Source organism: Hypanus sabinus, chromosome 8, assembly GCF_030144855.1.
Source record: "Hypanus sabinus isolate sHypSab1 chromosome 8, sHypSab1.hap1, whole genome shotgun sequence".
In the NCBI taxonomy this organism is placed as follows: domain Eukaryota; kingdom Metazoa; phylum Chordata; class Chondrichthyes; order Myliobatiformes; family Dasyatidae; genus Hypanus; species Hypanus sabinus.
This window is the reverse complement of record NC_082713.1, coordinates 57,988,095-58,010,853: the sequence shown is the minus strand read 5'-3', so window position 1 is coordinate 58,010,853 and position 22,759 is coordinate 57,988,095. Positions and strand designations below refer to the sequence as shown.

At 38.3% G+C, this 22,759-nt stretch overlaps 1 protein-coding gene across 2 annotated transcripts in view; it reads right to left on the bottom strand.

Moving 5' to 3' along the window:
• Positions 1–1,814: 1,814 nt before the first annotated feature.
• The window catches only part of znf711 (zinc finger protein 711), a 53,135-nt gene continuing 32,190 nt past the window's right edge, over positions 1,815–22,759 (bottom strand). The window contains exons 4-8 of one of the 2 annotated variants that reach the window (XM_059977282.1): positions 19,556–19,714; positions 17,224–17,367; positions 10,668–10,805; positions 4,706–4,849; positions 1,815–4,194 (exon numbers count right to left, since the gene is read on the bottom strand). In XM_059977282.1, coding sequence (XP_059833265.1) covers positions 3,017–4,194; positions 4,706–4,849; positions 10,668–10,805; positions 17,224–17,367; positions 19,556–19,714 — 1,763 coding nt within the window. In that variant the 3' untranslated portion in view covers positions 1,815–3,016. The remainder of the gene's footprint in view (positions 4,195–4,705; positions 4,850–10,667; positions 10,806–17,223; positions 17,368–19,555; positions 19,715–22,759) is intronic. The other variant, XM_059977283.1, reaches the window with a different exon arrangement.

Sequence of the window (22,759 nt, the reverse complement as noted above, 5' to 3'; positions counted from 1 at the left end):
ACCATGACTGACAAGCCTTATCTACATGAAACAAATTGTTCTAAGGTGCTAGTAACCCACTTTTGCCCTTTCTCCTGTCAGTAGAAATGGTTCTGCTGGGTTTAGTAGCTAAGCCACACCTGAAGGGCCTGAGCTGGACATGGTTGTCAGAGACTATTTGAAACACACAGCTTTGGGAGTATTTAATAGATAGTGGGAGCTTATCCACACTGCCTCCCCCAGCCATATCAAGGAACCATGTTTGATATGGTTGTTTCATTCATTATCTCAATTTTTATTGTCTTGTCCAATTTTTTTGTTGGTACTTCAGAAAAACAAGCCATATCATTATGTGCATGAAATAGCAAAATTACATGAGTCTGCTTAACAAGAGCCAATGGTATTATGGGAAAGACACTAGCATGGACAGAAATTTGGCTGATTGGTAGGAGGCAGAATGGGATAAAGGAAACTGGTTGGCTGCCAGTGTCAAGTGATACTCTGCAGGGATTGGTGTTGGGACCACTTCTTTATTTGTTACATGTCAAAAAAACAATACAAAGATTATGGAGAGGAATGTAGTGTTGAGGAAGCAGGGAGGCTGCAGAAGAACTTAGACAGATTAGGAAAATGAGTAAGAAAGAGACAAATGGAATACAATATCAGGAAGTGTATGGTCATGCACTTTGGTAGAAGGAACAAAAGAGTAGACTAAACAGGCAGAAAATTAAAAAAATTCGAGGTGCAAAGTGACTTGGGAGTCCTCGTGCAGGATCCCTTAAAGGTTAACCTGCAGGTTGTGTCAGTAGTGAGGAAGGCAAATACAATGTTGCCATTCATTTCACTACAATGTAAAAGCAAGGATATAATGCTGAGGCTTTATAAGGCACTAATGAAACTTCACTTGACGTATTGTGAGCAGTTTTGGGCCTTTTATCTTAGAAAGGATGTGATGACCTTGGAGAGGATACAGAGGAGGCTCACGAGAATGATTCCGGGAATGAAAGGGTTATCATATAGGAGCGTTTGGTGGCATTGGGCCTGTACTCCCTGGAATTTAGAAGAATGAGGGGGATCTCATTGAAACCTATTAAATATTGAAAGGTCTAGAGGGCACAGCTTCAGAACAGAGGGATGTCCATTTAGAATGGAGATGAGAAGGAATTTCTCTAGCTAGAGGGTGGTGAATCTGTGGAATTTGTTGCCACATCCGGCTGGGAAGGCCAGGTCTTTGGGTGTATTTAAGGTGGATGTTGATTGGTATTTTGATCAGTTTGGGCATGAAAGGTTATAGACAGAAGGCAAGAGAATGGGATTGAGAGGTGACAGAAATGATGAAATGGCAGAGAAGACTTGGTGGGCTGATTGACTTAATTCTGCTCCTATGTTGTACGGTCGTATGGAATAAGTACATCCACACTACACCTGACTTCTGGTTGGTCTGGATTTCAATACCTCAAAGCAAGCACAAAATGCTTTTTTTTGGCTCTATAATTTTTCTCATAAATTTTCTCTATGCAGGCACAACTATTAAAATTTATTCTTATATGACTTATTTCATAGGAATTTAATTATTTTATTTCTACAAACTGTGCTATCATTTTACAGGAGCAAAACAGTAAAATCAGATATTAATTAGAAGCAAAATATTCATCCCTGATCTTTATCCAGGCTTCATAGACTAAATTATCATAATTTGTGAAAATAAGGTGCATGTTTGGAGCCATGTAACTAACAAAAATTAACAGCAAGAGAACGTAACAATTAAGAGTTGATCTGTAAATCTTCAATGTGACTGGGGTGCCTGGGTAAGTAGAATTGATCAAGTTTCAGTGCAACAGATGTAGATTTTTATTGATATACTCATCACATTAAGAACATTTAGAAATAGTAATCCCACAGAACATTGACAAAAGATTTCTTATTTTACAGAGTGTACAACCTTTACAGCCACATAAAACACACGTGTTTTCCTTAAATCTAAGAGGCATTGCTAAATTAACATTCTGAATTTTGAAAACAGACATTTTGAATTCTCGAGCAACTGATTCTCATCTGGTGCAAAGCAAAATCTGACAACATTTGAAGAAACACAAAAACTACCACAACACAATGAATAATGTTAAAAATTCACGAAGTGAACAACCATTTAATGTGTGAGCAGTAACCAGCTAAAAAAAAACCATATTCACATAACCACTTCCTATACATTATATGTATAACAATGTCAAAACAAAATTTGTATTCATTAAATAGCCTTGACCAAATTGTTTGGTTCCTGGAGTACTCCCATGTTATTACCTATGGTTCATAATATTTGCAAAGGGATGCATAAATTATCACACATGCCCTATAGTAAAAAGTAGTCCGACTCTTAAGCATGAATTAATCCACACTGGCTGCATAGAACGAACCATTCTTGCTTAGATATTAAAATAGCAAGTCTGTCCAACTGCAGCAACTATAAGAAGTGAACTATAAGAAATCTTGAATACACTGAACCAGTTTTTTTCACAAGCTTTTAGAACATGGTCAGTACTTGCTAGGCTATTTATCACAAGTAACTATTTATTGGGATTTTTTTGATTAAAAAAGATAAAAAGCGATGTTTTAAACACCTTTTCCAGTAATCAGATATTTACCAGGATTAAATGTAAAACAGAACTAATTTTAAAAGGTCTAGTTGTGAGTGCTGCAGCCTGTGGAACAACTGTGGAATACAATATTTTGCAATTGCATACGAAACAAACTCAAGACACCTGAAATTGGTTAAAAAAAAGACATTGAACTCACTGAATGGCTTCACAATAATGGCAACCCAGAACACTACCTGTCAGATTCTGTAAAGAAACTAAAACATTTGAACAAATGACTCCATCTCCCTATTCTCAGACCTTTTGTCAACTTATAATACAAAGGATGAAAGGTAGGTTGAGAAACAACACTCAAGTCGAGACCAGGAGAAACAGTTCACGAGCCATGCCAATTAACTGAAAGTTAAGTAAGTTTGTGTAACATATTTTTCCATGTCTGTATGTCACATTATAGCCTCTTTATGATGCCGCATTATATGCTGGTTTTTTTCAGATGGCCTACGAAAGCCTTTCTTACAAAACTCACAACGGTGAGGATAGTCCTTTGTGTGAATAGATATTACATGGCGTTTGAAGCCTGAAGCATCAGTAGTGCTATACTCGCAATATTCACACTGGTAAACCTTCTTTCCACTATGTGTCTTCATGTGCTTCTTAAGCTCACTTTGCTGTCGAAATTCTCTTTTACATCTTTTGCATTTAAAAGGAAGGTCCTTGGTGTGAACTGAAAGAATATGACGGCTAAGTATAAAAGGATCTGCAATTTTGAAATCACAGTGCCTGCACTGATGAAGCTTTTTCCCTTTGTGAGTTGACATATGTTTCTTCAGCTCCGATGGACGATGAAACCCCTTATCACAGACCTCACATTTGTGTGGGAATTCCTTGGTGTGCACAGATATTATATGACGTTTAAGGTCACTAGAATTGGAGCTTCTGTGGTCACAATGAGGGCACTGATGGGTCCTATGTGCCTGAAATAAAGTGGCATGCTTTTGCAGATCTTTGTCATCCAAAAATGTTTGAGGACAGTGGTCACATTTGTATGGCAGCTCATTGCTGTGTTTGGTTTTCACGTGTGTTTTCAGATTAGAAGCGTCAGCAGACCTGTACTCACAGTACTGGCAATGGTATGGTTTTTCCCCTGTATGAGTCCGCATGTGTTTCTTGAGTTCTGAAGGATGACGGAATCCTTTCCCACACTCCACACAAATGTGTGGGAAATTCTTGCTATGCACTGCCAACAGGTGCCTATTGAGAAGACCCTGTTCAGCTGTCTCATAATCACAAAATTTGCACTTATGCATTTTAGTTTCTTTTTCCCTATTAACCAGTTTGTGAGCAGCCAGTGTCCCTGCCTGAGTGAATCTTTTTCCATACTCATTGCACTCATAAGCTTTTTCTCCTTTGTTGATGAGCTTGTGACTCTCTAAATGATTATGAAAACTTGCTTTTTTATTTGTTGTATAATCACAGTCTGTGCACTGATACTTTTTCTTTGCACTTTGCTCCGGGTGGTTCTTCATGTGCCTTTTCAGGAAACCCCTTGATTTAAACTTCTTCCCACAGATGTGACATGGGTATACGGTTATGGGCTGTCCATCTGGACCTATGATGACAGCTTTAAAAGAAAAAATAAAAACAGATTGAAGTAACTGCTAAAATTCAATGGTCATTATATCTGAAAATTAAATCAACTTGAAACTGACAGACATTTTCCTTCATAACCCTCTCTCCAAAAAAAAAGCATCATTGTCAATAGAAATTAATGGACTTTAGAGATCAGGTCAGTGATGAGCTATGAAAGAAGATATGACAAAAAATATTTTGCCACAAAGTAAAATACAATTAATGAATAACTGTCCCAGTTGGAAAAGTTAATCTTCAGGTGGAAATGTTATTGCTTGCATCCTAAAATCAACTGGGCAAAGTCAATACTTTATGGAAAACATTAGTGGCAATATGCAATGCAGATATCATAACATTTGAAGACTGCTCTCATCTCAGTTTTTTCCTGTGGGAATATATTTATACTCTCCGTAATTCTTATGGAGTTATGAGATACAACAGATATTTATCCACTGAGAAAGGATAATTACCAATTATGATTTCCCCTCATTAGCTACACTTACCTGTATGCCATTGTCTGCCTTCACCCCTTCTCTTCTTCCTGGCTTTTTGCTTCAGTGCTCTGGTAGTGCTTGTGCTGTCACTTATTTGTAGGAATTGACTTGAAGTGCTATTTTTATTTTCTATCTTTGCTTCAAAGTTGTTACCTTGAGCAAAACAATACAATCTTTAAAGACTGCAGTTAAAAAATTGTCAATTAACAAATGTGGATTCATAATTTTATTAAACCTAATGTGTGTGAACTTTAGCAGCTCTAAGGCTACGCCCACACTAGACCGGATAATGTTGAAAACACCGGTTTTGCGGAAAAACGATAGGCACCCACACTAGGCGTTTTTTAAAATATCTCTGTCCACATTAAAATGGATACTTGAGTGAATCTCCTCCTCCTGGGCATGTGCAGGACACATCTACAGAAAACAACCGAAGAGAAAGCGGTTTACTATTTCCGTTTCTGCTGTGGCGTTGTTCTATTGTGTTCATGAAAACAATGAGATTCTGCACTGCTGCCACCATCTGTTCCGGCAAATCATGACAGCGTTCTTAGATATCTCCATTACCCTGTCCACACTGCTCTGCCCAAGCGGCGTTTTCAAAATTACACACTCTGGAGAGAGTTTCTGAAAATCTCCATTTTCGGGGGACGAAAACACCGTTTTAGTGCAGACGGAGGGTAAAAACGAAGAGAAAAAGCTTCGGTTATGCACTTATCCGGTGTAGTGTGGACATAGCTTAAGTATATTCATGCCAAAGACTTTCCTGCAAGTAGTTTTTTTTTGAGAAAGAAAGGCCTTCTATGTTGTTGGAGTGGCAAATCAAATAACAATAGTGCATTGGGAAGCTTTAAAAAAACAAAAGGCAACTAAAAAAGTTTTTAAAAGGTAAAGATGGAATATGTAAGTAAACTAGCCAGTAATATTAATGAGGATATCAAAAATTTCTTCAGATATATAAAGTATAAAAGAGAGATGAGAGTGAATATCAGACCACTGGAAAACTATGCTAGAGGTAGTAATGGAAATAGCTAATAACTGAGTAAGTATTTTGCATCAGTTGTCACTGTGGAAGATACTAGCAGTGTAGTGGAAGTTCCATGCGTCAGGGATCATGAAGTGTGTGAAGTTAACATAACAAGAGAGAAGGCTCTTGGGAAAGTGAAGAGTCTGAAGGTAGTTAAGTCACCTGGACCAATGGTGTACACACCAGGATTCTGAAACAGGTGGCTGAAGAGACTGTGAAGGTATTAGTAATGATCTTTCAAGAATCACTAGATTCTGGAATAGTTCTAGAAGTCAGGAAAATTGCAAATATCACTCCACTCTTCAAGAAGGCAAAGAGACAGAAGAAAGAAAACTATAGGCCAGTTAGTCTGACCTCAGTAGTTGGGAAGATGTTGGAGTCGATTATTAAGGATGAGGTCTCAGAGTACTTGGAAGCACGTGATGAAATAAGCCTTAATCTGCATGGTTTCCTCAAGGGAAAATCTTGCATGAAAAATCTGTTGGAATTCTTTGAAAAAATAATAAGCATGACAGTGAAAGGAGAACCATCTAATGATGTGTACTCAGATTTGCAAAAGGCCTTTAACAAGGTACCACACATGAGGCTGCTTAACAAGCTACAAATCCATAATGTTACAGGAAAGATTCTCGCATGGATAAAGCAGTGGATAATTGACAGGAGGCACAGAGTGGGAAAAGAGTGAACCTTTTCAGGCTGCTAGTCGGTGCTCCACAGGGGTCTGTTTTGGGACAGATTCTTTTTGTTATATGTCAATGATTTAGATGATGGAGTTGATGGCTTTGTTGCAAAGTTTGAAGATGATATAGGAGCTGAAGACTACAGATTAGGAGAATGGGCAAAGAACTGGCAGATGGAAAACAATGTCAGGAAGTATATGGTCATGCACTTTGGTGTAAGAAATTAAAGGGTTGACTATTTTCTAAATGGAGAGAACATGCGAAAAAAACGGAGGCACAAAGGGACTTGAGAGTCCTTTTGTAGGATTCTCTAAAGGTTAATTTGCAGGTTGAGTCTGTGGTGAGGAAGGCAAATGTGATGTTAGCATTCATTTTAAGAGGACTAGAATATAAAGGCAAGGATGTAATGTTGAGCCTTTATAAAGCATAGTTGAGGCCTCACGGAGCATTGTGAGCAGTTTTGGGCTCCTTATCTTAGAAAAGATGTGCTGAAACTGGAGAGGCACAGAAATGATTCCAGGATTGAATGGCTTGTCATATCTGGGCCTGTATTCACTAGAATTCAGAAGAATGAGGGGTGACCTCATTGAAATCTACCGAATGGTGAAAGGTCTTGATAGAGTGGATGTGGAGAGGATGTTTTCTATGGTGGCGGAGTCTAAGACCAGAGGACACAACCTCAGAATAGAGGTACATCCTTTTGGAATGGAGATGAGGAGGAATTTCTTTAACAGAGAGTGGTGAACCTGTGGAATTCTTTTCCACAAGCAACTGTGGAGGCCAAGTCTTTATGTATATTTATGACAGTGATTGATAGATTCTTGATTGGTCAGGGCATGAAGGGGAAAAGGCAGGAGATTGGGGCTGCAAGGAAAATTGGTTTTCCTTCACAGTTGTGGTTGTTCATTGCTCTGACTTTTACTTTATTAATGGCCTTTCCAGCAACACAGTAGAACTTGTATATAAGTATAGTTGGGTGTTGTAACAAATAATTATTATTAAAATTAACTAGATGTTTAAGTTTATTACACAAGGGTGTAGTGTAGACCCAATGCGTAGTCATGAAAAATTTGTGCAATTTTATGCCGGATACAAAGGGCTATTTTAGTAATTAAATGAGTTGAAGGTGGAACATTAACCAAGCTTGGTGACAAAACCAATCTTGGGTTTCACCATATATATAGGCTGAGATACTGCAAAGTTGTAGAATATGGCAATGGTGAATCTACAGTGATAAAATGCTTTGAGAGGTTGGTCATAACTAGACTGAACTCCTGCCTCAGCAAGGACCTGGACCCATTGCAATTTGCCTTTTGCCATAATAGGTCAGTGGCAGACGCAATCTCAATGGCTCTCCTCACAGCTTTAGACCATCTGGACAACACAAACACCTACATCAGGATGCTGTTCATGAACTATAGCTCAGCATTTAATCCCATCATTCCTGCAATCCTGATTGAGAAGCTGCAGAACCTGGGCCTTTGTACCTCACTCTACAATTGGATCCTTGACTTCCTAACCAGAAGACCATTATCTGTGTAGATTGTTGATAATATATCCTCCTCACTGATGGTCAACACTGGCATACCTTAAGGGTATGTGCTTAGCCCACTGCTCTACTCTCTATATACACATAACTGTGTGGCTAGGCATAGCTCAAATAGAATCTATAAATTTGCTGACAATACAACCATTGTTGGTAGAATCTCAGGTGGTGACAAGAAGGCGTACAGGAGTGAGATATGCCAACTAATGGAGTGGTGCCGCAGCAACAACCTGGCACTCAATGACAGTAAGACGAAAGAGCTGATTGTGGACTTCAGGAAGGGTAAGATGAAGTAACACATAGCAATCCTCATAGAGGGATCAGAAGTGGAGTGAGTGAGCACTTTCAAGTTCCTGGGTGTCAAGATCTCTGAGGATCTAACCTGTTCCCAATATATCGATGTAGTTATAAAGAAGGCAAGACAGCAGCTATACTTCATTAGGAGTTTGAAGAGATTTGACACGTCAAAAAATACACTTAAAAACTTCTATAGATGTACGGTGGAGAGCATTCTGACAGGCTGCATTACTGTCTGGTATTTGGGGGGGGGGGGGGCTACTGCACAGGACCAAAAGAAGCTGCAGAGGGTTGTAAGTCTAGTCAGCTCCACCTTGGGTACTAGCCTACAAAGTACCCAGGCCATCTTCAGGGAGCGGTGTCTCAGAAAGGCAGGATCCATTATTAAGGACCTCCAGCACCCAGGGCATACCCTTTTATCACTGTTACCATCAGGAAGGAGGTACAGAAGCCCTGAAGGCACCCACTCAGCAATTCAGGAACAGCTTCTTCCCCTCTGTCATCTGATTCCTAAACGGACATTGAAGCCTTGGACACTACCTCACTTTTGAAAATATACAGTATTGTTTACTTATTTATTATTTTTATATTTTTCTCTCTTCTATACTATGTATTGCATTGAACTGCTGCTGCTAACAAATTTCACGTCAAATACTGCTGATAATTAACTTGATTCTGATAGTAGTCAATTTTGTGATGAAGTACATTTAAATATCATCAAGACTGGAAAGGAAATCAATATTTTACAATATTTCATTGGTCATGATGACCATCCACTTCAGGTGAATCAGATATCGGTTTTAATTTCCAGTGTAGAATATTGAGTACAGAAGTAAGCTATTCAGTCCGATCAGTTCATGCTACTCTTGAGCTTCCTTACATGTAACCATATACTTTACTCCTCCTTGTGCTTATTGAGCTTCCTCTTAAATGCATCTCTTCAATTGTCTCAGCCAGTTTCTGCAGTGATGTGACAAAAATGTCTTCTAAATTCACTATTTGATTTCTTGCTAATTATTTTATATCAAAACCTCTACATATGTTCATCACCTATTCTCTGCATCTATTCTTTAAACATTTTCATGAATTTTTAAAAGAACTCTAAGGTTACCTTTTAACTATTTGTTTTCCGAAGAGAGATTCAAGAATGTTCACCTTTCCCAAGATATATGACCTTATATACTATTATATATATTTTGTACCTCCTCAATGCCTTTTTACTGGAAGTAAATTAGTATCGCTTAACATATTTGATACAACTTGTGCAGAGCACCTCTACTTTTCAATTCTATTCCTCTTAAAATAAAGCTGTTATTTTAAAGTCCCTTTAACTTGTCACTAATTAGAGACTAGTATTCCAAGATCCTTTCCCCTCCTTAGATCAAGGGTTCCTAACCTCTTTTATGCCATGGAGCCTTACCTTTAACTGAGGGGTCCGTGGACCCCAAATTGGGAACCCCTGCCTTAGATACTTATTTTCAGAGTAATGGGTGATTTTAATTTTCTCAGCAAAATGTAATACCTTACTCACGTTGAAATTGAATTTGCCAATGACAGGTCATCCTGCAACTTTTGAGATCTTTTTGTTTATTGCAATCTTGAGAATCTCATTTTTGACTACATCCTGCACACAAGCTGTCTCACTGCTCCAGACATTCAATCTTGCCCTCTTGTTTGCACATCCTCTCCAGAGACTGATTGGGTTTTTTGGGTGCTCCAATTTTTCTCCCATATCCCAAAGCCATTTTAATTGCTAGGTTAATTGGGCATTGCAAATTGCCCCTAGTGTGTAGATGACTGGTAGAATCCAAGAAGAATTGATGGGAACTTGGGACAATAAAATACTACCATTGTAGGATTAATACAAACAAATGCTTGATGGTGTAGACTTTGCAGGGAGGAAAGCAGATCATGTGCTGCATGACTAACATCTCAAGTACTCCTTTGTGTTTACAGCTTCATTGAAGTCACCTCTTTACTGTTACCTTCTTAGCAGAAAGCTGACTCCACATACACTGACATTGATTATTAGCCTTACATTGTACCTTAATGAAAGCCTTTCAGAAACCTACTTGGGTGATACTTTGCCTGCTTTCTTCTAACCCTTAAAAAGAATTCAGACTGGTTAGTCAAGAATTTTCTCTTTTGACCATATATTTATTTTTTGGATCTTATGGCTTTCTATTTTCATTTTCTAAGGTTCCATATTTCCCCCCATCACTATGGTTAAAATGTAAAGTTCCCTAAACATGTTTTATCTTTCTACTTAAATGGTGAACATTATATTGATCTACCTTTTGCACTGCAAGACTTTCTAATGAATTACTAAATACCTATTTTCTTTCAGATTTCTTAACCTGCATACAGTACAAAAAAGTTGAATCCAAATCTTAAATATTAATTGTAAATCACAACTCTTACCATATGCAGCTGCCCATGCAACAGGTACAAAGGCTTTGCTAATGCCAGAATCCTCAGTCTGTGTCTCATGAACTGTTGTTGCTTCCTCATCTCCAACAATGACCTCCATGTAAACTTCATCAGCGATATCAGCACAATCTGAAAATACAATTTCTTTAGCTGAAATTGACTGCAGGTTTTCCATATTTTTAAACAGTTCGCTGAAGAACCAAATTTACATTTAAAGTGTTACATGTGCTCTCCATAAATCCACAACAATTAGCAAAGAATTACTGCATTACAATCGCTTAATTTGTTAATGGATGGCATGTTGATGGAGTAATGCTTCTGAAAGATTTTATAAACTCAGGATATTCATTTATTCAAGTTTCATTTATTATCAAATAATGTATAAATTATACAACCTTGTTATGTAGGGAGAGTTCTGCAGCTGAATAGTTGACGTCACCATTCTCATTTAGAGAACTGTTCCTAACAATCTCCAAACAGTTGTGATTTAAGGAAAGGATTGCCACATACACTATGTCCTCTTTCTATGAGTGAGATACTATCACATCTAAGTCAATTGGGTTTAGTAACTGCTAATAACTTCCTCGAACGGATGTAGGTGATTGCAATTCCTACATAGGTCTATTACCTCTTTAATTGACCACTATTTGGTTGCTTTTTCACAAATTCAGGTTTCTGGGAAGCTGGACCAACGTCATAGTGTAATGTCTTTCTTAAAATAAATATATGAGAATAGATTGAGTGAACTCGGCCTTTTCTCCTTGGAGCGACGGAGGATGAGCGGTGACCTGATAGAGGTGTACAAGATATTGAGAGGCATTGATTGTGTGGATAGGCTTTCCCCCAGAGCTAAAATGGTTAGCACGAGAAGGCATAGTTTCAAGGTGCTTGGAATTAGATACAGAGGAGATTGTCAGGGGTAAGTTTTTTTACTCAGAGGGTGGTGAGTGCGTAGAATGGGCTGCTGGCGGCGACGGTGGAAGCAGAAACGATAGGGTCTTTTAAGAGACTCCTGGATGGATACATGGAGCTTAGAAAAATAGAGGACTATGGGTAAATCCTAGGTAGTTCTAAAGTAGGGACATGTTCAGCACAGCTTTGTGGGCTGAAGGGCCTATATTGTACTGTAGGTTTTTTATGTTTCTTTAATGAACACTGAAACATGAAAGAATAATGACCTAAAAATATTATTGAAAATATATATAGGTATGCTAGTATCAGCTAGAAAGGATTAAATTTTGTATGGTAATCCAACAAGTCAAAAGGTATGTCATATAAAAATGAACAAAAGGAAAAGTCATCAAGCCTTTTCCCAGCAATTCACAATCTGCTTGCAGACATTTAACCCTATTTGCGGTTGCATTTTTAAAATTAATACTGTACATCTGTCAATTGTCTCATCAACACCAATGCACACGACATTTTTACCATGAAATCTATCTGCCATATATAGTGTGTCTTCTCTTCCAAATATTGAGCCAGCTACACTGAATTTCCAGCAACTACTACTTCGTTTACTTGAACTACAAATCTACAGTCCAAGCCAAAGTAACTCACCAATAAGACAAGCATTAGTTTACACAGATTGTTGAATTGAAACATCAACTAATATATTGCAATCTCAGATATTAGATAGAAATGGAGCAAATATGCAAGTCAATCATGTAACTAATGATGTGACTATTGTTACAAAGTATGAACAACTCTGATGGGCAGAAGGGTACAAAATCGCCAATGCCCAAAATAGTATCACCAGACTCCAACGGACACTTTTATCTTTTCTGGTAAGACACACAGTTATGGGGTTCGTAACAAATTGGGGCCTCATCTCGAGATTTGATACCAAATTGGAGGGCCAGGGAATTGGGCTTTAAGTCCAGACTTTGATCTGATTGCGGGGGTAACCAGACGGGAAACCAGCAAAGATGGATGTAGACGAACTTACACAAAACACGACTTTGAAGGCGCTAGAGGATGCCACAAAGACGGTAAATATAGCGAAAGGACTAAATCTCACAGAGGTGAGGTCGTCAATGAAAAAGTGGGAGATGCGGAGGGCCATAACTCAGTATTATATTAAGAAGGATGTGTTTTCAGCTGAGGTATGGGAACAGATCCCTGAAAAGGTACCAGCTATTGGGACGGGTCAGGTAGAGTTGGAAAAATTGAGGCTGGACGCGGAACAGAAGAAGAGGGAGCATGAATTTAGGTTAAAACAGCTGGAAGCAGAGGAGAAGGAGAAACAGAGGCAGCGTGAGCTGGGCATGGAGAAGTTAAAGCAACAGGGAAGAGTCCCAGGGGCAGACCAAGAGGAGAAGTTTAATGTTAGTAGGGAGTTTAGGTTAATACCTCCGTTCGAGGAGACAGAAGTTGATAGTTATTTCTTGCATTTTGAAAAGGTGGCAGTGAATCAGAGGTGGCTCAGAGATCAGTGGGTGGCGTTGTTACAAAGTGTGTTAAAAGGGAAGGCAAAACAGGCATATATGGTGTTGTCTATGGAGGAGTCCGAGAATTACGAGGAAGTAAAACAGGTGATCCTTCGGGCCTACGAGTTAGTACCTGAGGCATATAGATAGAAGTTCAGAGATTTAAAGAAAGTGTGGAATCAGACGTATGCAGTTTGCCTATGAGAAGGGTGTGCTCTTGGATCGTTGGTGTGCGGCAGAAAGGGTGGAAGAGGATTTCCATCATTTCAGAGAGTTAATTCTGATTGAGGAATTTAAAGGTTGTGTTTCGGATGATATCCGGATGTATTTGAACGAGAAGCCAAATAAGTCTATATCAGAATTTGCCAGGTTCGCAGATGAATATGCCCTAACCCACAAGACAAAGTTTTCCTCGAAAAAGAGTTACCAGAAAGACTGTAGGAATGGTAGAGAAAGCCCACCAGCTGAGGTAGAAATTAAGCCGGGAGCTAGTGGTAAAAGTAAGGAGGAAGAAAGGCAGGCTGGCAGGAGGGTTCCTGGCTTGACCTGTTTTAATTGTGGGAAGGTTGGTCATATTGCATCCAAGTGCTTTGCTCCGAGGAAGGAGACAGGAAAAGGGAACGCAGCAGTCCCTACAGGGTGCATTGTGTTGATCAGCAAATCAACGAGAAAGGCCCAGGTAGATAAAATACGAGAGGGGCGTGAGAAATTTATTTCAGAAGGGACCGTGTCTGTGAAAGAGGGAGAAACACCAGTTCCAGTGAAGATCTGGAGAGATACTGGAGCTGAGCAGTCATTGATTCTCAGTAAGGTACTAGATTTTGGTCCTGAGACTGGAGAGGTAGCTTTGAGAGGCATAGGAAAAGGGACAGAAGCTGTACCTTTGCATGGGATCATTATAAATTGTTATCTGTTTACTGGACCAGTTGAAATAGGGGTACGGTCAGAATTACCGAGAGACGGCGTGGACGTCCTTCTTGGTAATGATTTAGCAGGGAGGTGAGGTGTGTTCAGCCGTGAAGCTGAAGAGCAAGTCTGTGAAGGCTGAGGACCCGCCCCTAGGTTCCAAGATAAATCCCGCATGCACAACCACTTGCAGCATGTCGAGAAAGGCAGCTGAGAAAGAGACTAATTTAAATGAATCCTGTGTTGATTTGGCTGAGACGTTTTTACCGACCCTGTACCAAGAGGGATGAGGGGATGGTAAGACGGAGAATAGGGAGGTGAAAGAGAGTAAGGGAGAGGAGGTAGACCTACCCTTAGCCAGGAGGGAATGTATAGAGGCACAGAGTAAAGATGAGAAACAGATAAGGCAGTTAGAAGGTCCAGGGTTGGACATGGATGATCTGTCTGGCTTGACAGAACTGTTTGAAGAAATTGAAAAATTGAAATGTGTTCCCAATAATGATCTAAGGGCGGTCCTAGATGAAAAGGATGCCATTACCTTGAAGGAGTCTGCTGGGTTAGCAGATGAAATTGTTTTAACCTGCAGGGTTGAGTTTACGCCGGATGGGAGTTGCCCAGAGAGTAACTGGGAGGATCAGGGGAATTTAGAATTTGAAAAGGGGACGGGTATTGAAAACCTGGAAGAGACAGATGTCCCGTTGAGTGTGTTCAAGATGTGGATGCACATGGTACTGAACCTAGTAATGAAACTCAGGAAAGGTCTGAGGTATCTGATTTAGTTGAAAAGGAATGCAGTCCTTTTGGGTCAGATGGACTTGGTTCAGTGAAAAAAGGGTTAACCTTGGTACCAGTGGGAAGTGAGAATTCTTAGTTGTTTGTGTTAGAAGGTGTGTTAAAAGTTAGTGAGGAGATGGGAGCTGATGATGTGGATATTATTATTGAAGGAGAAGGGAAAAGTGTAGTTCCTAAATTGAATAAAGAAAATTTAAAGTCTGGATTGGTTTCAGAAGCAGTAACCAGGCTGAAGGAACAATGGCTTGTTAACAAGGTGCCTGTGAATCAATTACAGTTTGTTTTGGAATTTAAAGGTAAACAACTTGCAGATGTTAAACTGAAAACTAATAGAATGAAGGGTCCTGAAGATAAAACTAATGACTTGCTTAAAAATAAAGAATTGTGTGGAAGTTCAGAAGATGAGCTAAGTTTGGAAAACATTGTTGATAAAATAACTCCTATGAAAGGAGGATGTGAAAGCCTATTCCACACTGGTGAGCAAGCTAACTACGTGATAGTTAAATGGAAAAGAAGCAAAGGTTGACAAAATGCCACTTTAAATAACAGGATCTGGTTTTGAGAGATTTCAACAAAGCATGTAAATAATAAAGACAACACCATGGAAAATTGACTGTTGAGTTTAAAAGTAAAATAAAGATTAGTATTTGCATAAACTTTTGTAATGTACTACAGAATAATCACACATGTATTGGTTCACATTTTGTAATATACGCTTAAGCTAAGATCACAACTCTTTAGTTTTGTTTTGCTGAAGAAAAGGAATAAAAATAGGTGGTCATTAAATTGGAGTCTGATGCCACAGGAATTTATTAAGATACAACATATTAAAGAAAGTGATAATGTACTCGCTGACTGCTTATCTAGATGCTAAGTTGAATGTATATCTGTATTACTCTGTAGTTAAAAAACTCTTTTGTATTGTGTTAGATTCAGTAATTCTGTAAGACTCTGTATTAGTTAATTTTCTCCTTTGGTGAAAATTCTTAGAAGGATGGGGGTGTTACGAAGTATGAACAACCCTGATGGGCAGAAGGGTACAAAATCGCCAATGCCTCTCCCCCTTTTGGAGAATCGCAAATCGCTACTATTCCGATGCTGTTATAATGGAAGTGAGAGAGACACAGGGCAGCTGCCAGGGCAGTTGTTATTGATAACAGCTCATGAAAGTTAATGAGAGAGAGACAGCTCAGAGATACACAAAGTGGAATGTCTCCTACTAACAAAAGCGGAACGTAACCATTGATTACTGCTATTGTCTTTTGGAGAAGGATTGTGTACTTGGTACTGTTCTATTCATTGAAACCCCTCAGGGGGCAACCAGAGTGGGCTGGTTTGATGGGTTACGTCATCTCAACCTGATTGACACCTGAGACCCCGTGAGTGGGTATAAAAGTGAGGTCTGGGGAACACCCCTCAGACGCACCAGGAGAAATGCTAGTGAGCATCAGAACCCCCACGAGACAGGGTGGGAGACTGGAGACCAAACGAAGGGTTGGTAAATTTTAACTCACAGTGTTTTTGTAGCGAGACCAGTGGGGGCTTGTGTGTGTGTCCACCCTTGCCTGGGTGATGAGTCCACCACGGAAGAATGGTCTAGCTAAAGGACGGTGGGGTCATGCGTGAATGGCCGCAGCAACAACACATCGACAGATCAAAATCGTAAAGGAAGGTTGGCAAGATAATAGCTGTTATTGTTTGCACCTTCTCTCTCTCTCTCTCTCTCTCTCTCCAACGATTGAAACACCACGACCAACAACTACCGCAGCCTGCATGAACTGAACTAAACTTTATATTTCCATCTGACAATTCATTATCCCCAAGACAACGATAGAGTTTATTTCTTACTGATTATTATTATACCTGCACTTTTAGGTTTAGTATTGATGACGTATATTATCTGTATATTTGCATTGATATTATTTTTGTGTATTTTTACTAATAAATATTGTTGAAAATAGTATCACCAGACTCCAATGGACACTTCTACCTTTGCTGGTAAGACACCCAGTTACGGGGTTCGTAACACTATATTCAAACGGTGACATTTTCCACCGCAACAATGCTCTATTTTACTATTTAAACAGTTGATACTGACTATATTAATACAAGTACAATTTTAGACAAAAATCTATTTCTTCTATCTTTCGTGTGCTGATTAATTGCAAATGAGTTTTTACGGCTTTGGTAAAAATCATGTTAAATTTAATTTCGAGAGAGTACAGACTTGGCTTATTCTATATTGCTGCATTACAAGTTAACGGAGCTTACTTTTGAAAAATAACTAATCTAAATCTTCAATCATTCGCTCAGGATTAAACAGAAGTCATTGGATTAATAAGCAAAATGACTGAAATGATATCAAGTTTCAATTCTCCTTTCAACGAACACTAAAAAAGGAAACCGTACATAGAATTCCTTACTAATGTCATCCTCCTGAGATGGGTCTTTAACTGCCATATAAACCATCTTTTCCCGAGACATTCGACCAACATTCCCTTGATCAAGCATGTTGGTTATGACATGACCATTCTGATATTCATTTTCTGCAACTACTTCAGTTTCACCTTGAAACAGAAAAACAAACAGATATTAAGATAAAAATTCAAATCAACCTTACTTATTTTACCCATTTAATTGTTCTACTAATAAGTACAATGACAAAGGAGAAAAAAAAATAACAGTGGCCTTACAATTGGTCAAAAAACTTTGAAGGCATTCAGCACTCACATAAATTTGTTCTGCAACAAATGAATTAAACCTTCATTTTCTTTGAACAAACACCAAAATATATGGCCATCATAATTTATACCTACCACAAAAAGGAAATTAACACCTGCTAGATTTTAAACACATTCCTTATACAAGCTTACTTATAATTTGTTAGTGAAGAAAATCAATGTTAAAAATTAATTACAATTATTTTTCAATTGGATTCATGTCTAGCATTCCCTTAGACCTCCTTAGCATTTTAAATATGTTCTTTATCTTCTTCATCGATTTAACAGGAAAGTTGTCAGCATAGTGTCAGAACATCCAAAAAAAATGAATACCACTTTTGTTTTTTAATGGCAGGGAGATTAATAGCTCTCGAATAAAAAATGTTGATATATAGCAGGCTCTATCCGGCATTGTAAGATTTTACCACAGCAATATTTTCAAATATATATTTAACTCAGACCCTAATAAAAAAAATTGTCTTATCATTTCAAATCACCATAATGAGGAAAATGTCAAAAGACTAAACCAGTGGATCTCCGTCCTGTTTGTATTTGCCAGAAAAAATATACAAGGCCAGGGCAAGATCCTCAATCAGTCTACTTTTGGCAGGCAGTACTGCCCAAAACACTAGTAGAAGTGGGCACCATTGTCCCAGTGAAAGCAAAGTCCCATCTTCACATTGAGAACTCTTTCCACATTGAATTAGCATTATGTTTGCTAATTAGGATACTGATCTGACAACTCAAAACTCGACATTCATTAGTAAAGGTAGACCATCAATATTAAATGAAACATACATCTACAGTCTGTCGCCACTTTAGTCTGACACATTCCTCACTTTACCATTGGAATCAAGCAATGGGATCTTGGACTATTAAATGAGTTTGAGAGCAGCACCAGACATACCTAAAAGCAATGAGGTGCTGACCTAATGCAACTATTAATACATGAGTGCATGGATTCCATGCAAAATAAAAATAAATCTGATCTGGAATATTAACAAAGCTTCTCTGCAAGTAGTTGTAATGTTCAAAACTAGAACTGAAGGACAAGGCACAGAGCCTTTGCCAGAAGTTCAACAACTATACACTTGTAATCAAGGTCAATAAAATAACCTTCAAATATTATAAACATACCAAATGCACCACAAACCTTATTTCAGAACACATTAATAACTCAGTTACCAGCAATCTCTCTCAAACTGGACTAAAATATGAACAGGATTATCTCACCATTCCTTAATGTCCACATGCGTGGCTCTGCTGGAAAAACTCAGAAACACACTTGCACAATTTTCGATAGTCAATAACAGGCATATTCATGCAAACAAATTCCAAGACATTCACCAACCTCTTTTCTTATACCATCATTCAATTTAATAGAGCTATTATCTAAAGACTCTTTGATTCAAAAGAAATGTTGGAAGTAAAATATTGCTTGGGGAAACTCTGGCCTCAGGTGGCCTTCATATCTGTTAAAAGTACAAGAACAGAAGTTTATGAATCTAGTGCTTAGAGGTCCAGATTTTATAGCAGTTCTGCTAAGGAATGGACTTCAATCAGCAACCTAAGGATAATTGTAAATTTCAAAGCAACACGTACAAAAAGCTGGAGGAACTCAGCAGGTCGGGCAGCATCCGTGGAAATGAGCAGTCAACCTTCGTCAGGACTGAAGGGTCGAAGGGTCTCGGCCCGAAACACTGACTGCTCGTTTCCACGGATGCTGCCTGACCTGCTGAGTTCCTCCAGCTTTTTGTACGTGTTGCTTTGACCACAGTATCTACAGTGTACTTTGTGTTTATTGTAAATTTCAATTCTGCTAAAGAAACATGTCTCATATAGTATATACTATTCTTACCCTAATAGCCATGGAAATGAAAATATGTCTAATTATGGCGTGCATTCTTTGTTAAACTATACAGTTTCTTAAATAGGAAATATTGTCATTGCAATGCATTTATGATTTTCACACTTTGTACTATGATTATTGAAGATTGATACAGATAATAAACTTGTCAATAAAACAATTTTTTACCTATTTCCACATCATCTTCAGGTTCAGCTTTAAAAATATATACTTTAATGACCTCAGCTCCAAATCCATCTTCTTTAGAAGAATCATCTTGTTCAATATCAGTGCTTATTTTTATTGGTGCATTTTCTATCCGGTCCATCTTTTCTCCAACGTCATCTACTGTATAAAACAGTTATAGTACAGCATAAACCTCAAATTTAAAAGATTTTATTAGTGCTTAGGTGCTTCAATTAATTTCTTGACCCATGAAAATTTTTGAATGTTATCGAGTTTTTCAAGCATATTCCTTCCAACAACTCCCAACAACCATAATTTCAATTAAATCACTTGCATTTTCCTGACATGAATGTTATTTTGTTATTATACATATTAACGATACTTCGAAGCATTTAAATTTCTTTTGATAGTTAGGCTATTTGGGCGACAAGAGCACAGAAACACAAAACAATATGGCATTAAAGCTCTAGAACCACAACAAGGATTGCATACCACAAATATGCAATGGCTTTCTGAGTCATACTAAATATGAGAGCTGGATTTTTGAATCACTTCAATTAATTTAGTTACTTAGACTGTTCCATCCTCTACCCAATGCTGGGCTCAACAACTCATTAATGTTAAGTGCACTAAGTCAAAAGGATACAGAAAGGTAGATGAAAACCAGAAAATATTAAAGACACTAGAGTAACACACACAGAATGCTGGATAAACCCAGCAAGTCAGGCAGAATCAATGGAGGGAAGTAAACTGTCGATATTTCAGGCAGAGATCCTTTATCAGGACTTCCAACATCCTCAGAATATCATGGTTATATTAAGGGACCCATTCTCTTTTTACCATTATTTTTCAAACTGATAGCAATATATGATTTTGTTTCATTTTAATATTAAAATACATCAAAACATTGGAAAGTACATTTCACATTACAAAAATAAGCCTCTAAAATGAAAATCATTGCCAAGTTATATATCATCATGTTCATTGTTAAATTCAGAGATTATCTATAACAGTCGATTCAGGTTCTACTCTATCACAAATTAGGATAGAGAGATATTTCTTACAGCTAACTAATGGATGAATTGCACTGGTTGTGACCAGTGTTGTGGAGATTGAGGCTTGCAAGGCTCCCACCCCCATTCTAACAACTTTCTACAGGGACACCATTTCTCCTTGCCTGCATCACTGTGTGCTAAGGAAGCTGCTCGGCACTGATCACAAAACCTTGGAGCTAGTAAAAACTGCTGAGAGGATCACTGGGGTCTCCCTCCCCACTATTTGTGACATTTACCAGAAGCGTTTACATGAAGGGCCCGAGGCATTGTTGAAGATCCCTACCACCCAACCATCAATCTCTTTGATCTACTATTATCAGAAAGGAAGTACAGGAGCCATCAAGACTAAGACTGCCAGACTGAGTAACAGTTTGCTCCCCCAGACTCTGAAACTAATGAATACTCTGCCACCACTGAGGTCTCATCATTAAGACAGTGAGCTGTTTGCTGTATACCTGTGCTGCACTCTTCACAACATTTTGAATTAAATTATATTAATTTATTTGGATAATATTTTGTTTTAAGTGCTGCGTGTACATATATTACATTTACATATACATAAATATGTATTGTAGGTGCACCGTGATCCACGTGAACTTTGTTCTGTTTGGTCATGTACACGTACAGTCAAATGACAATAGATTTGAACTCGAATTTGCTTCTGAACAAAATTACCAGAGATCAGCTACTTTCACCTAAGCAATTCATGGACTCATGTGGACCCTACAGAGGCCAGCAGCAGAGCCCCAGCATAGAGTTGCAAATCTTATTCACTTCAATGAGGAACCTAGGACCAGAGGATGGGGAAGATGAATGATTTCTAAAAACAATTATTTTTATTTATCAAGAGAATGTATTTAGATCACTTTTAACACCACCAGATTCAGGAACAGTTATTACACCTCATCCATCAGGCTCTTGAACCAAGGGGAATAACTTCACTTGCCTCTTCACTAAGCTGTTTCCACTTTCAAGGGCTCTTCATCTCAGGTTCTCAATATTTATTGCTTATTAATTTATTTATTGTTATTGTTTCTTTTTTCCTTCTTTTTGTATTTGCATAGTTTGTTGTCTTTTGCACACTGGTTGTCACCCTGTTGGTGAGATCTTTCATTGATTCTATTCTGGTTCATCATCTGATATCATATTGTACCATGTTGTATGATGTGGGTGCTCATGGTCCCATGACCATGATTATTCGTGGCAAATTTTTCTACTGAAGTGGTTTGCCATTGCCTTCTTCTTGGCAGTATCTTTACAAGACAGATGACCCCAGCCATTATTAATACTCTTCAGAGATTGTCTGCCTGGTGTTAGTGGTTGCATAACCAAAACTAATGATATGCACAAGCTGCTTATACAAACATCCACCACCTGCTCCATGACTGCGTGTGATCTTGATCCAGGGGAGGGGGGTGTCCCAAGGGTGACCTGCAGGCTAGCAAAGGGAAGGAACATCTTATACCTTTAGCAGAGACATATCACTACCCCGTCACCCGTGGTTATTAGATTTACTGAGTATGTCAAGAAAATGAATCTCAGGGTTATATATGGTGACATATATGTAATTTGATAATAAATTTACTTTGAACAATGATATCCCAGAACCCTTGGGACTTTGGTGTCAGATACATCAACACTTTAAATTCACTGTTTTCTAGATGCTACGCAGTAGTGTAATAACATTTTCCAATGAATCAGGTTAGTTTAAAAGCACAGGAAATGGGGTCATTCTGAGTTTTTAATGGAATACAGGAAACAGAACCGGATTAGCCAAATGTTGAACCTTTTGTATGTCTGAATACTGGATAGCAGATTATTTAAGTTTTACTGTAAATCATACTATCATATGTAAAATGTTGTCAAATAAAATCTCAAAATCTCTGATACTAAGCAAAGCTCCATTGCCAGATTTGCCTCAATGAATAGCTATCAACAATGCACCAGGAGCAGTATCTCAACCCTGAGACACTTAACTTCTGCATATGGAAGGCTGGTACGATCTTCCCTTGTCATCTTATCCAGTTTAGTGCGTGTGGGTGAGAACTGTAACATGGCCAGCTCCTGGTGGTGGGCCCGATTCAGGAAGATTCATTCAAATGATTTGCAACAAAGGTTATAATATGCTAAAATCAATCTTCACATTTCATAA